Source organism: Gallinula chloropus (assembly GCF_964237585.1).
Source record: "Gallinula chloropus genome assembly, chromosome: 1".
In the NCBI taxonomy this organism is placed as follows: Eukaryota; Metazoa; Chordata; class Aves; order Gruiformes; family Rallidae; genus Gallinula; species Gallinula chloropus.
This window is the reverse complement of record NC_140085.1, coordinates 8213772-8230280: the sequence shown is the minus strand read 5'-3', so window position 1 is coordinate 8230280 and position 16509 is coordinate 8213772. Positions and strand designations below refer to the sequence as shown.

The 16509-nt window shown below is 42.3% G+C and overlaps 1 protein-coding gene across 2 annotated transcripts in view; it reads left to right on the top strand.

The window, feature by feature from the left end:
- The window catches only part of FAM107B (family with sequence similarity 107 member B), a 61087-nt gene extending 45643 nt beyond the window's left edge, over nt 1–15444 (top strand). For both annotated transcript variants that reach the window (XM_084279367.1, XM_084279368.1), the window contains exons 2-4: nt 8093–8276; nt 12830–12983; nt 14950–15444. In XM_084279367.1, the coding sequence (XP_084135493.1) occupies nt 8149–8276; nt 12830–12983; nt 14950–15066 (399 nt within the window). In that variant the 5' untranslated portion in view covers nt 8093–8148 and the 3' untranslated portion in view covers nt 15067–15444. The remainder of the gene's footprint in view (nt 1–8092; nt 8277–12829; nt 12984–14949) is intronic.
- Nucleotides 15445–16509: the final 1065 nt, after the last annotated feature.

Here is a 16509-nt window from a genome sequence, read left to right as displayed (position 1 = left end):
ATGACCTACAGTTTTTGTTCCTGGATCTTGCTTGGCCTCACTGGGACACTGGTTAATCTCTTGCCTCACTCACCAGATCTTAGTGAACAAAATACACAATGAGTGTGGGAACAACCACCACCATTGACATGTTTCTCTCTTCCCTGGAAGAATCTTGCTGAAGTCTTCTGAAGTTTAAGAACATTCAGGATCCACCAGTCTCCTTTTAAGCATCTCAGGTCAGATGCTTGGAATGTTTCCTCACTCCTGATTAGTAAGAGGCTGCTGGCTGCTCAGTATTTCCCCTTCTTCCACAGAAATATACTTCTTAGTGAAAAACCTTTCGTATTTGAGGAATCAGTGTCCTCTAATGCTGGTGTTTTCAGAAATAGAATGACTTAGAGGTAAGACTTGATTCTAAAATGGTGTGATATTTGGTTTGTTTGCCCTTAGGTTTAGTGGTTTTGTATATAAACATAGATTTTGGTCGGTCTTCCACCCCTTCTCCTCCCCCCCCCTTCCTATCTGCAGGAAGTCCTTTACCACTGGGTGACACTGTTTGATAGTTCTTAACATTTGCAACAGGGAAGCCTTAAGAAACTGTCCTCTGACTCTTTGGACTTTCAAGGCTTGGTTTTCATATGAAATCCCATATTTTAGTGTAGCTACATCTGATTCTGCCAAACCTGCCCTGATTTTTAATTTAGTGGTCCAGAGTGACTGCTCTAGAACACTGACAGTGCACTGTAGCTGCAGGGAATATAAACTGATCTTGTTTTCCTAATCTCAGAATGGCTTTAAAAACTGTGTCATTTCAGAATCGCCTATGGATCACTCTTGACCCGTGTATAAATAAATGGCTGGTTACCTTTTGGGATTAATCTAGTTACAAACTGTGCTGTGGAGTGCATTTCCTACAAGGCATAATTTCAGTAATCTCTTGAAAGTCACGCTTAACTGCGGTGTCATAATCACCTGTGCCGTGTATTGGTGAAAAGCAGATATATATGTTCAGTTGGGTGCCTTTTCTAGTCATAATTTAGTTTTTGCCTACAAGAAGGGGATCTGGTCTCTGCCTGTGGTGGTGAGCAAAGTTCTCCATCTCCTTCTCCTCTCCCAGTCCTCTTGCAGCTTCCTTGCGTGGAGACCTCCTGTTGCAGCAGGAGGGTAGAGGCACTTTTTCTTCTCATCTTCCACCTCTAATTACACAGCTGCATTGATACCTCTTCAGCATTTTAAATGAGCAGGAGAAGAAAGAAATGTAACTCTTTAGAGCCAATACTTCCATCTGTTTTCAAAACCATTGGCAGAGAACTTTGTTACAGAAGTTGTGGCCTGAGGGAAAACTTTTTGGATCAATACAAATTCCTGCTTATTTGGCTTGGTGATTTTAGTGGAAGGTGAGTCTGTTCTTAAAGCCATTTGTGCTTTTCTGCATCCCTTCCCCAGGCAGACCAAGAGGAACAAGCGGTTCTGTCCTCACCAGCATCGCTCTGTGACCCTCAGCCTGTGGGGGAATCTAGGCTCTTCCCTTGGCACCCAGGACTTGACTCAGCTTCAAAGCACAGGAACAGGGACTGCCTGGTGGTGTTGAAATTGAATGAGAGCCATAAGCAGCTCTTTGCATTTGAGAGAAGTCTAACAGCATGGAGCACTGCCCCAAATCTTGTACTCTGTCTCCCTTTAGGTGTCAGTGCCAATGCAAACATCTTTAAAATGACCCTCTTTCTTCTGGTTTCTCATCTAGTGGGTGTTTTATCTATGCTTTGTTGACATTACACTCTCAGGAGTACATAAGGGAAGAAAAAGAGTGTTAATTTGATTTCCTTGAGATCTTGAGCGGTTTAGTTCTTTTTAATATTCTCTAAAGTGACAATGGGAACTGCTTCAGTAGCCAGAAAGTTCTGCTTCTTTCTGTGCCCTTGACATCACTGAGATTGCTTTGGGCTGCCCTGGTTAAGCGAATGTACCCTTGTTTCTGAGAGAAGTCTGCATGGTCAGTCGGTCTTTCAGCAGCCATGCGACTAATGAAGCTGTTAACTGATGATTCCCAGCAGAAGGAAGGTGCTGTGACTTAAACTGTGCTGGCATAGTATGGACAGAATATTTCCAGTCTTGCTACTTCATTTTGTGTCTTGGGATCTGAAGATTTTAAAGTGTGTGTCAAGGAACAGTGAGATGGGCCTTGCAGAAGCTTGTGGTGATTTCTAAAATGCTCTTCTCATGTGTGTGTATCAGCTGGGCATGCAGGGATGCAATAACCTGCTTAAGATCAGTAAGGTAAGGCTGAAGCCAGAAACAAAACCCAGGTACCTGCCAAAGGGATAAGAAGTATGATGGGCTTAATTTTGTTTGGAGAATAGTAACATAGTGAGTAGTCTGGTAATAGGAGGATATTAAATGTGCAGTCCGTATGGGTCAGTAGGTACGTGGTACCCTAAATGTGTTTGATCTTGAGGCAGATGAGGACAATCTCCTTTTCTGAAGCAAAACGCTTGTAGCTGGGAGGTGGCAGCCCTTTCGAGCACAGCATGAGGGGCTGGAAGGAACTGCAGCCCCCAGGACCTCTCCAGCCCTTCCCTTTCAGCCGTGCAGGATGGCATGAAGAAGAGCCAAACTCCTCAGAGGATGGCTGGCTTGAGCATCTTGCGCAGGAAAAGTGTTTAGTATTCTGTTTTCAGGAACTCTTACTTTGAATTAAAAGGTGAAATGTGGGAAGTTATCAACGATATCTATAATCATGGGTTAATCAAGTAAATCTCTCTAGTCAAGTGCCTCTTACTGCGCTGAGAGCACAGAGATAAAAAGGATAGCAGTGGTGAGCTTTCATGTGCGTACGGAGCTGAGAAGGTGCCTGGAAAGCCCACTCTGCCTTTAAGTATTCCTTTTGCTTTCCACCCAAGCTGGCCAGTGTGGTGCTGGGTCATGTAATTAATGTCTGAGCAGAGGCAGGCTGAAGAATTTTTATTCCGATTCCTCTTGGAATTGTAAAGGGGGAAGAGCAGAACCATATTTCTTCTCAAAGAATGCCTTTGGGTTACTTGTAACAAACCACAAGTCTACGCAGTAGTTTAAAGAGCTAAAAATGTAAGTCTTAAAAAATAGCTTTTGGTGGTTTACAGCACAGCTCAGAACAGATGTTGTAGCGTTTTTGAGAATAAAATCTTTTTTTCAGGGGGTATTCAGGGTTTGAGCTAATGCTTCTCTGGAAAGTCTTAATTCAGGAATTTATTAAGGCAAAAAGGAAATCGCATAAAATTAGTCGTAATGTAACTTTTGGATTCTGGACCAGTCTGTTATTTTTGTGTTCATCAGTATTTTTATGCATTTGTTTATCTGCTTTTTGAGGGGCCTCAACTCAACCTCTGCTTTTACAGCTGGAAATAATTGTGGGAACCATTTGAAGGGCGAAAATGCCATTTATATGTATAATAATATAAATATATGGTGTCTCACAGGAATTTTTATATTCAGATTCCATATGTAGAGGGTGATTTCTGGTATGAGGAATACCAGATAGAAAATAAATGCAATTCCCTGGATGCTGTATAAACACAAGGGGTTTTTGGCATCAACTTCCCTCTCTTGCAGAAGCCACGGGAGCCCTGTTGTAGCAAAAGCTCTGGCAGCTGCTGATTCCTTAACCTGATGTTGTTAAGATCTACTTTGGAGCAGCTAAAAATACTTGTGGCTGCCTGTAGCTCTTTCTGCATGTGTCTTTACAGTGTTACTACCATTAAGGGACTTTTGCTGAAAAAACCCTCCTCTATAGATAGAAGAAAAAATAAATAACATTGGAAGCTAATGTGTCTGTTGGACATGTTCCCCCAAATAGAACTTGCACGCTTCTGGCACACCCCGGTTCAGCTGTATCTGTTCGGTATGATCAATCAGAAGGGTCACAGAATCATATCCTGTGTTGGAAGGGACCCATAAGTCCAACTCTTGGCTCCACAGCCAGGACAGAACACGCCTCTTCTCTTGTTCCTGAATTTACTTGTGCTTCAAGGAAAATGAATGATATAATTGCAAGTGTGTGACCACTTGGTCTTGGCTCTCCACGTCTAAGGTACCAGTATGGTACTTCTTGATTAAGAGCATCTTTGTATCTGGAAACATTAACCTTCTGTCTGGGAGGATACTTGAATGTATTTTTATAGAGCGACATTATCTCTGTCTGGTGGGATATTGAGATTACTTTGCAGTTAAAATTCCTCTTCCTTGCAGGATGCCCAGTTTCTTTTTTTCTGGATGAGAATCCATGTGTCCATAAGAAGCTGCAGACAAAGTCTGTGGGAGTTACTCAGGCAGGACAAGATAGAGTAGCTAAATGCTTTTGTGCTGCTTGTGCAGCAATAGCTAATTCAGCAAACACACTGGGGAAGCACCTGCCAAATTAGTGGGTGTATTAAACTTGAGCCAAGCTCAGCTAAAACATCCCCTGAATCTAAATCTCTTTCCTTTGTTTTTGAGCAAGGTAACAGGGAAAGGCAGAAATGGATTGTGCATTCTCCATTGATCATGTAGCAGCAGATGGTTAACAGGAGCCTCTCGGATGCTCTTAAGGCAGCATATTCCTGCTAAGTGATTATTTGGATTATTCAAGTCCCACTGTTGCACCTAGTAATGATCTGAAAGCAGCTTTATGGGTTGTCACTTTTGTGATGATGAGCACTAGAGACTCGTGGAATTAATAATTTTTTAATTGTTACTGCTTGAACATTGATGACACTTTGTTTAAGGACTTTTAAGGGATTCTGTCATCAGGCTTGACTGGGTTGTTGGTATGAGCCTGAATCTCAGAATGAAACTCTGGGGCTGCACTGCCAGCTCTGTTCCCGTCTGCTGTTGCCTGGTGAATGCCCTGTGCCTCACTTTTTTACATGAAACTTGCCTGTGTTTTTTATAAAACTGGTTGGTTTACAAGCATGTGGGTAGAAATCACACCACCTTAGTTGTATTGTTCGCATATAGTGTTACACAGCGACTCTGGGGGATTGGGTTTGGTGGTGGCTTCCAGCCAGATCGCGGTTTGCAAAGGGTGTGAGAGGATTTACTGGGTGGGAACAGGGTGCCCTATCGCACTGGGTCTGTTTGGAAATCCTAGCTAAAGTAATTTGCAGCTTTATCACACATGGAAAGCGTCTTCAGTTCCCAGGGGAGTTTTGTTCATTCAAGTTTGCTGCTAGTAGAGTTCAAGTTACATTAAGAAACCACGATTCCTGACCTCTGAAGTTGAATGCATGGTTTTAAAAATGGAGATGGGACAGAATAAAGAAGAGCAAACAGACTTCATTTCAAAGGCTTGACAAAAGCACATGTATGTGCTACAAATCGTTACATCAAACTTCCTGAGACATCATTGAATGGAATTGTTTTCTGGAGCTTGTGTTAAAGAAATAGCACGTTGTTTCTGACAGACAGTTGTAGGGTAATTCTGTGTTTTTCATATTCGCCTGGGCAAACAGAAGACTTGTCTTGGAGAAGCAGTAGGTTATTTTCAGAGAACTGTTGATGATTAATGCCTTTTAGAAGACTTGCAGCCCGATCAATGCAACGGACAGAGGAGTATAGAAAAACTTGGGTGGAGGTTGGATACGTAACATTTGAGGTTTTGCTGTTGTGATAAGCCTGATGTGACACTGCACAAGTATGAATCATTGTGTCCTTATTTGAAAAACCAGAAAAGAACTGTAGCTGTTGTGTTCAGTGACTTCCTCATGCCTTTTATTAACAGCGTGGTGCTCCGTAGTGTCCATTGAGAGGTATGTTGTTTTTTGGATTTTTTTTCGAATGACATACAATGAAGCAGAGAAGGATTTGAACAGAAGGGCACCAAGATGGGCAGGGCCCAGGGCGTGGGTGCTGTGAACAGAGGCTGAAGGACCTGGGCTGGCTGAGCCCAGGGCAGAGTCAGGGTTGGGGGGACCTAACAGCAACCTCCCTGTGCCTAGAAGGAACTTATGAGAAGGTGGAGCCAGGCTCTTCACCGTGGTGCATGGCTAGAGGGTGAGAGGCAGTGGGCATGGGTTGAAACAAGAGGTTGAAACGGAAGGATAAACTTCACCATGAAGATGGGCAAGCAAGTTGCCCACAGGCTGTGTAGGCTTAGAGGATTTAAGGACCTTACTGGGTAAAAGCCCCGAGCAACCTAGTCTGATCTCACAGCTGGTCCTGCTTTCAGCAGGAGGTTGGACTAGAAATCTTCCAAGTTCCTTCTGACCTCAGTTTTCCAATGATGATGTGCATTTGGCACATGTGGTGATAGCTGGTTGCTTGACTGAAACAAGAGGGACTCTGAAGGTGTGATGGGTGAAGTATTTTTATTGCATGATCAATGTCAGTAAGAGGTTTGTGTCATGTACAACAATCTACTTACACAGTTTTGAACTGTGGATGATTTTTATGTTGGCTTCAGAGGTCTCTCTGAGAATTAGCACCCCCACAGAGTTCAAAAAAGCTACATACTAACTTGCCTTGCAAAACTGATGCAGGGGCCACCCTGAGAGCAGCTCACACGGGTGAGCTGTTCCTCGTTGGATTTGCTCCATAGAAACCCGATGAAGGAGATGCAGCACCAGGATCACACAGTACATCTCATCCATTCAGACAGAGCAGAAAGGGCTGTGCAGATCCACTGGACACACTCAAATCCAGAGGGGCTTCCTGCATCTGCTGGAAGCTTAAGTCCTGTCATTCTGCTGTAAGTGCATGTGCAGCCTGAGCAGGGTGGTGGTGGTGGTTCAGTGGCAGTGTACTGAAGTGTTAGTGGTATCTTTCCAGTATGTCAAGTGGATTTTGAATCAGACCCTCTGAGCATCAATATGGCACAAAGCTGCACAGGGAGGGGGTTGAGTGTTTAAAAAAAGGGTAGATGAGGTACTTAGGGATATGGTTTAGCATAGGACAGGAACAGTTGGACTCGATCTTAAAGGTCTTTTCCAGCCTTGTGATTCTGTAACGATTAAACTGAGACTGAACCTAGAGAGGTTTTACAGCCTGTGTGAAAGACAGGGGTCTAAATTGAAGCACGTATTTCACTTTTACTGGAAAATTCCCAGCAAATCCCAGTGGCTCTCCGATCTGTCTCTCAGCACCATACTGTACAGTACTCAGCTGCTCTGCCAGCCAGGCTAACGGACGTCTCTCGCCTTCCCTTTCATGTCCTGTCAATTCATTTCTGTAAACCCACATGCTGTGAGATTATTTTTGGGGGGTCTGTTTGAGGGGCCAAATGTGTCATCAGACTGATAGCTGCAGTGTGCCAGATTGCACGTGCAGGTTTCCACGACAGCAAACGCAGGCAGAATTGATCTCAATGGGCTTTGTTTCAGATGCTGAACTTTTGTGACTGAGGCTTTTTAATGGAAGGAGCTATGAATGGCCATGTATAAATTATTTGAAAACTGTAGTTTGCTTGTCAGCTGTTGATTAAGGGTGTTGTGATTTGGTGTATACATACATTTTCTGTCACAGGATAGGAAAATGACACATTTCCAGATGATATAAATCATCAGGACTTCTTTGCCTTCACATCAGTGGATTTTGGTGGATTTTCACTGGGTGAAATGTGGCCTTTAAGAAACAACCCCACCCACATTTTTTTCTCCTCTCCTTTTCCACTGAAAAACCCATCCCTCATCCCAACCACTGCAGATCTGGCAGTTTCCACATAGCAGCTTTTGTCCTGTACAGTACAGGAGGTGTTGTCCCTGTAGCTGGCGTGATACTGATGGCAGAAAATGAGACTCTGCTTTTGCTACACATTTGTACTATTTAATATAGTCAGTATTTAAAATGTCTTTATATATTGCTGATCTGAAAGTGCTTGATCTGAATAAGTTTATTGATGGGGTATTCATGTGCTTAACCTAAATTACTTGCTTACTTCTTCTTAAAATGGGGGGAATCTCCGTCTCCACGTCAGCGGATAAAGGGGGTGGAAGTGATGTCATAGAATTGCCAACTGTCTGAAGAGATGGTGCTAATGTTTGCTCTGAGAGTCTTTACTTACTACAGACAAAATTAATCTAGAAAAAGCATAACTGCTTTAAATACATCTTTTAAAGGCCGTTCAGTGTAGATTTACTGCAGTTTTTCCTCTGTCTTACAGATAGTGTGAATAAGGACACTGAACCCAAAGATCCATATCCCATTCCGAGAAAGATTATGGCTGAACCAGACTACATAGATGATGACAATCCTGAACTAATTAGACCTCAGAAATTAATTAATCCTGTGAAGTCATCCCGGAATCATCAAGATCTCCATAGGGAGCTGCTTATGAATCAGAAAAGGTAAGAGTCTCAACATCCACCCTCCCACCCCAAACACACAGCTTGAGTTTCAGTTTAATCAAAACGACGTTTTACCCAGAACCCTTCAGACACTTCTTTTAATCTTTTAGACTCAACTGTGGCATTTATTTATTTGAATTTCAGTTGCTCTGCAAATCTTGCTGTAAAAAAGTTCTCATTTTGGTTTGGTGAATACACACAAAGGGTCAGTTTTGGGGGGAAGCAGTTCAGTTCTCTCTGATCACACTTCACATTGGTTACCTGGGTGCTGTAGTTTGTCCCAAACTCTTAACTTTATCAAGTATTTGACAAAATGTTATTGTTATCATCAGGATGGCAAAATGGATGGGTTTTCACCATTCCCACCACACTGACTTTATGGGGCTGCTTCTACAACAAAGAAATCATATTTTTTATTTCACATGAAACCCTACTTCCTTGCAATGCTGTGTGATAGTCTAGTGCCTGCTCTGCTGCTGCTGCACAAGTGTTTCTTTGTATGTCATGCAAATGCTCCCTCCTGCATTCTGGGTTGGGATGCACAGCTGTTGCTCTATATATGTATTGCTTTTAAAGATGCAAATAGCTGGAACTTGATTTCATCAACTTCAGAAACACAGGCACTTTGCCCAGAAATAGCTGAAATTCTGTTATTAGATCTCTTCAGCAGTGGAGGACTCATTTAAAAAACATACTAAGAAAAGTCACCAGACCACACTGGAGGAGAAGCCACCAACCCTGTTGATGCTTCTCCATTTAAACAAACAGAAACTAATTATGGTATGAGTTAGTGACTTGGTGCATGGAAGCCACCTAAAATGGGCTTTCTAAAGGCAAGGGTGAGGGGACCCACAAAACAGAAGAACAGTATTTCAGAGTGCATCTGAGAATAAAGTTGCTGGCAGCAGACTTTTTGAGACCCAAGACCTTGATAAAGGAGAGGAGGAAGCTATTGCTTTGGCTACTGAAGCACAACTGGACTTGTCTATTTATTAGAAAGAGTCACATTATGAAAGTTTTTGGTTTGTTTTTTTTTTTTTAACCTCTGGTGTGGTTATATTTTGAGGGGAGAAGGGTCTTTTATCTGTGTAATAGCCAAATCCTCATAAACGCTGGGCTTAGGTACTTAATTCTAAATGAATTCCATCCACAATACTGCATTTCTTTAGTGATGAAGAAGTGGAAATGTTTTACAGAACGCCAACTGAATTGGAAGAAACTGGCCTAAATAGGTGTTTGTCCTATTTTTCATTAACAGGGTTAAACATCAAAGTCAGTTCCCAGCACTAAGAAGTTTATAGTCATTGAGAGAAAGATAGTTGAAGTTTCCCGACTCACAATCTTACTCTAAAGGATGTGGAGGCTGCAATAAATTAAGGCTATTTTTTTTCTTTTTAAGTTTGTGAAAGCATAAAGCACTTTTAAATAGCACTAAGTTCTTTTCTTCTAGGAGAATATCCTATTACACAGAGGAGTTGTGCAGCCCTCAATACCCACTGTTCTCTTATTGTGATTTTGATGAGCTGCAGCTGTTAATTTTAGATTCTTCTTGCTGCAGAAATTAAATACTTTGAGGGTTTTCACCAGCTGAAAAATTGGCAGTTTTGAAAAGAGGGTTCATCATCTGTGCTTTGTGCCACTGTACCTCCTCTGGTATTGAGGCTTTTTGGTGATGCAGATATTAGGCTTGTGTTCTGCCTTGCTGCTGCAAATTGCCCTGTGCATGGAGGACATCTAGAGCTCTTACAGAAGGCTGCTTAACATGCACCTTATTTTATCTTGAGGACTCACTGTAGGCACCACCAGCTTCACTTTTTGACCAGTCAGCTCTGAACAGCCATTTCTGGATCTTAGAAGATAATAGCCAGTGCTGGTCCAATCGTTCTCCGTGCCTACAGTGAGCAGTGTCTGTTGGGCCCAGAACTATGGAATTTACTTGCAGAAATGGTAGTTGTTTTGGGCAAAGAAAGATCCAGGTAGAATCATAGAATCATAGAATGGCATAGGTTGGAAGGGATCCCAAGGATCATAGAGCTCCAACCCCCCTGCCACAGGCAGAGACACCAACCTCAGGCCTGTATCTACACAAGGTTGCCCAGGGCCCCATCCAACCTGGCCTTGAACACCCCCAGGGATGGGGCATCCACCACCTCTCTGGGCAGCCTGTTCCAGCACCTCACCACTCTCTCTGTAAAAAACTTCCCCCTAAGATCTAATCTAAACCTTCCCTCCTTTAGTTTTAATCCATCCCCCTTGTCCTGCCATTGTCAACCCTTTTAAAAAGTTGATTCCCCTCCTGTTTGCATGTTCCCTTCAGGTACTGGAAGGCTGCAATGAGGTCCCCCCACAGCCTTCTAGTGGTAGTGGTACCTCACTGTGCTGGTCCCTTACAGAATCACTTAGGTTGGGAAGGACTTTTAAGATAATCAAGTCCATCTACACTGCCAAGCCCATCACTAAAACATGTCCCTCAGCACCACATCTCTGCATTTTATAAAGACCTCCAGGGATGGTGACTCCACTGCTTCCCTGGGCAGCCTGTTCCAGTGATTGACAACCCTTTTGGTGAATAATTTTTTCCTAATATCCAGTCAAAACCTCCCCTTATCTTAAACTATTTCTGGTTATTGGGACTCAACCTCAGCTCTGCAGAGTATTGCTGCTGTCCCTTCCAGAGGCTTTGACCCTATCAGCTCTGACTTGCCCTGTAGCACACTTTGCTTACTCTATTTCAAAGCCTGAGGATATTTTCATTTAACCACAGGAGGAGATACAAGACTCCCAGTTAAACTAGTAGCTGTCTGTGTGTTGCTTTCCCTTCTTACACAGGCAAATGAAAACAGGCTGGACATTACAGATGTTTCATTAAATTCTGACTATCACCCCACACACACACACCTGATTAGACTGAGAGATTGTGTTGAGTTATATCTTCTGTGGGTCCCCAGACCACATCTAAACCACTCTTGGGCCTCTCCTTTGTTATGGTGCAATCTTACTTAATAAAAAAGCAGGATTGTGTAATTACTTACAGCATGCCTCTGGTCAACGGCTATCTCGATTGCTAATTGCCAACACAAGTTTCCATTCATTCAGGTCTCCCTGCCCCAGTAGCAGTAATAAAAAATCATCCCAGCTTTTCCCTGCCTGACTTAAATTTTATGTGTTAAAATGTAATTAAAATAGCACGAAACATAAAATATTAATGCAGTTCTGTTGCGTTCAGGCCATGAGATCTATTATGAAGCACCAGGAACAGCATTTGGTGTTGCTAAATATTTGATTTTGCTATCAGGGAGGTGTACAGGGATAGTGTGTTGCTTGATATATGGAGTCATTCATAGGTGTCAGCCTAAAATGGCATTTTAATGTATTACTGGACGCGCTGTCAGCTATGCATAGAATGGAAGAATTAGGCAACCACAGATAGGTATTAAGTAGGGAGGGGTAAAACTATGCTTTCTGAAAGCTTCTTCAGAGAATTGAATTTCTTAAAGTTGAAATAAAGAGCAGTTGATGCTAAACTGGATGCTGGATGTTTTCACATAATAGTCCTCGCAGGGAAGCTGGGAGTAACAAAGGTGAATTTCAAATCCTCCTGCTCTGACTTGAGCAACGTGAATATCTGAGGAACAAGGAGAACTTTGAATCTTGCCATAACAAATTTTGCAAACATCATAACCTAGCAGAGCTAAAAGAAATAGATGAAGACAGAAATAAGTAGGAGTGAGTGTGTGTGCCTGTATAAATAAAGCCATGCATCTTCCCAAGGAGTAAGCTTTTCACTTTGGAGAAAACCATTTATGCTGAACAGACTTGAAACACTCAGTTGATGTAGTACCTAAAGTCATGCAAGAGGGAGAATCCTCCAGCCTTTGTCTGGTTTCCAGGGTGACCACGACTTCTTTTTTATTCTGGATTTTTGTTGGTTTAGCCTCTTTGTGATTTTGAGTGTAACCAGGGAGCTCTCACTGGAAATAGCTTCCCAGCCAGGTGTGGGTAAAGGTCTCAGATTTTCAAGAAAGGAATGAATCCACAGCTTCCAGGAGGAATGTGTCAAAATCCAGAGGGAGACCCCTTTTTAGCTCTGTCCATGCAAACTTCTCTGAACATTATACCACGCATAGGACTGGCAGAACTCAGTCTCTCTGAGTCACTAGCTAGCAACAGAAGTCTCTTTGTCCAGACTTTGTTTCTAGCTCTGCTAGAGTCTTGATTTGTGATTTATTCCCTCTGCCCCCCCCTTAATATTTTCATCTGGAATGGAGAGAATAGAAGGAAGGAGTTTATCCACTAGGAAAATTAGCATACCTGTTAAATATCCTCAGTAATAATATGGCTTAAATTCTAGTTTAGGCTTTTGATTAGTCACCAGGCAAATATCTGCATGGTTTTCCTTTCAATTAATTATTTATACTACAGTGTATCTCTGTAGGCAACTACTTCACGTTAGAAAAACCTGCCTACAATTCTGTAAGAACTTCATTAATTAAAGCTGTTCTCTTTTTCCCTTGTTCCCTGCCCCACCACACACACTCCTGTTTAATTTGAAGGGGTCTAGCGCCTCAGAACAAACCAGAGCTGCAGAAGGTGATGGAGAAGAGGAAAAGAGATCAAGTTATTAAACAACAAAAAGAAGAAGAAGCACAAAAGAAAAAATCAGACTTGGAAATAGAGCTACTGAAACGACAGCAGAAACTGGAGCAGGTAAGAGAGGGAATAACACTTCCTTTACACATCTACATGTGAGCTACTCACCTGAGGGTACTGTTGTAGACAGAAGAGAAACAGGAGCCAGTTTTTGGCAGTCTTCCTCTGGTCAAATTCAGACAACTTCTTTAGGATGAGTCACATCACACTCTACAATTACGTATTTGTTGTAATTTACTGTATAGTAACTGCAGACAACAGGAATGTGGGGGGGGCACTGACCTTACTTAACCATTGAAACTGTGGTGAATTAGTCATCTTTTTGTAGTCTAAGATCTCATCTACTAAGAATGGCTGTGAGACTGCAGTGCATCAGAAACAGATGCCTAATGAATTTAAAAACCCCAACTGATTCTTTATCCTGGGTTATGTAAGAAACTAGATGACTTTAAAAAGTTCTTATCTAGCCTTAAAACATAGGAGCCTGTTGGTGTTTTGAAATTAGGAAAAAGATCCTCTGACCTGGAGTATGAAGATACAGAGTTGGAATCCATTGTGGTGAAGTTTACTGCTAGGCACAGGGACAGCCACATGTCTCTGTGCCTCTGTGAGAAAATATTTCTACTGTGAAACACCTCATCAAAACAGTCACTATGCACCAAGCATTGCATTTATTAATAAATGAATTAAATATTAATAAATGAATGTTTTTAAACAGTATTTCATGTTTTTTCAATGGAAATCAGTTAAGCCAAATAATTCATGAAAATGAGGTGTAATCCAATCACTATTTAGGTTGGGGTGGCTTATATATATTTTTTTTTTAATTAGACTTAGAAATATTTTTGGAGAGGGAAAGCTATTAAAATTTTAAGTGTATCTTCCTGTCCCTTTTGCTTTCTGCTCTTAAGGGCCCAGCTTCAAGTGGTTCAGCTTGTGGGAGATTTAATTTGACACTGAGCCATCCAAGGGCATGTGCAGAACAGAAAATTGTTAGAAGGGGAAAAGCCTGTCCATTGCAAACAGTGTTGTGACTTTGTAAACATTACAGGAATGGCATTAATTGACAACACGACTCGTGGAGGAACATTGTCATGATTTATTGTAACCAGGCATGTCCCTTGCCAGTGAATCAAAGACAAAAGAGACATTATTTAGGTGAGCTGTGCCTGGTCCCCATTAATCAGGGAGACCTTGGTCTGTTAAACACAAAACAAAACAAAAACCCTCTTTTCAGGAGTTCCTTTCAGGAGCTTTTGTTGATTTTGTAAAGGGTTGTTTCTTCCTTTCTGCTGACTTTTCTGCCTTTGCTGAGGCTTGCTTAGCAATCTGAATTCTGTGCAGTGTGTAAGCCCTGTTCTGTGTGGGCACTGAACAACCTGGTCCCATAGAGCAGAGCCTCTGACCTCCCATGGTAATTCTGAGTGTCTGCATGGGCAGGAGCTCCAACTGGGTTAAAAGTGTTGGTGAACGGGCTCTCAGAAGGGAACAACGAAGGGCCACAGAGGACTTCTGTTTATCACAAAAAGCAACAAATATATATATATAAAACATACACCAAAAGAGGCTCAAGGTAGATACAGAAATCCATCCCTAACCACTCAGAAATAAATTCTGCAAGTGTGTTAAGCAGTAGCTGTTCACATTTGTTCTCCCACAAGGCACATTTGTCCTTGTCCTGTTGTAAAACCTGGAGAAGGGAATTATGGCTGTTTCCTTCATGAAGATATCCAAGAATGCCTGTACAAATGCTTCATCTTGTTCTCATATTGGGCTTGCAGAGATTTGTCCTTCTGGGAAAGGTGGACAATCTGGAACAAGCTAGAGCCAAGGATTTGAAAAGATTTATTGTTTATGAGAACAGATACTCCCAAAGAAAGGCAACTTCATCTTTCCATTTGACACAGAAAGGAAGCTGTTTAAAGAATTCTGCATGAGCAGTTATTGAAACTTTCAGGTTTTTTTATTTTCTATTTCAATGATCTGTTTCATACACTATTTTTACATGTGTTTCTCTTTTAAGCTGGAACTGGAGCAACAGAAGATACAGGAGGAGCAGGAAAATGCACCTGAATTTGTCAAAGTCAAGGGCAACTTGAGGAGGACGGTCCAGGAAGCAACAGAAGCACCAGACTCCTAGAGCCAGCGCCTGCTAAGACTTCCAGCTTTTCCTGCAGAGAGGCTTTTGCAAGTTGTCTCAGATTTGCCCCTCAAGAGGGAATGTAACAGCATCCAGCTGACACTTACTGAAGATCAGATTTTTAATTCCTGGGATGTGTGGATTAAAAAGACAGTACCATAAACAGATCGACTTGCCAAATGCAGTCCTGAGATCGATGGATGTGGAGTCTGTCTGTCAGTTCAGTGTCATGGACCAGTCTGACGTGCTTACTCAGAGATTTTATCCAGGGATACTAGAGAAACTCCCTCAGTGTTGCACTGCTTTATCTCTTGTGATCCTAGTTTAGTGGAGATGCACAGATTATATTTTGCTTTAAAACAGAACAAAAATCCTCCTGTGGTTTCTTATGAAGATGTGCTGTGCAGGTAACTTTCCTCTATCTAGACCTACAGCCTGTGTATATCCTGCAGTAACCTGTGTTTAGTTGGAGTTTTTATCTAATCTGGGAGGATAGGAGGTGTATTGATCACTGCTGCCCATCCCCATAGGACAGACAGGCGTGGGCAAACTGAGATTGCTTAAACTTCACCCGCAGCGAGCAGTTAAGCAGCCTTAAAGCCCATCTCTCTCTCCCTGCTTGGCATGTCAGTCCTGGCTACAGAAGGAACAGAGATCTGATGATCCTCTCACGGGGGAGAATCCAGAAGCTGATTTATCTCTGTCTCTAAACTTATGCCGTGGTATGCAGGCCTGTGCGGTGCTACCTGTGAACTTACCTCTCAATGCAAATGACCTGTCCTTCTACTTCTTGGGTTTTGAAACCTTGCTGACTTTACTGTTGTGGCCTTTCTCCTCCAAGGACTCGCTGACCCGAGTACAGTGTTAACACGGTACTTGGTAGTGTGTAAACTCATTTGCTGGAACTGAAGCAGGAAACGGATTCCCCCACCAGTTCCTGCTCTTTGCTTGCAGGAACTTGTTGGGAGCAGTGTTTAAGCCAGACTGATAATTGCAATCTACTGAAATGGAATTGTTTTTCCCTAAAGTGATGCATAAAATGAAATTTGTTTTATTCCATCTTTCCTTTAGCCTCAAGAAAGAGGGAAAGTGTGTTACCACTGAGTTTTAGGGTCCAATTCTGTTCCCTTCTGCCTTTCTACAAGTTGCCCCTGTGACCTGCCTTTAAATAAAAGATTGCTCAGCTTGCACAGGCATGGCAGAATCTGATCCTTTATGGTTATGACTACTAGTTATCCAGGAAAGCCTGGGGTGAGGATGGGGGAAGAGATTACTCGTGTAGGATTATAGAATTGGATTCTTATCTGGTGTGAATGGGTGCAGGTATCTTTAGGATCTGGGGAGAAATCCTCATCTTCCTTGGTCGGCACAGTCCTAGCTCTCTCTGAAGCTGTGTTCATCCATATTAACTGGGGATCTAATCCTAGTCTTTGCCTTAGGATG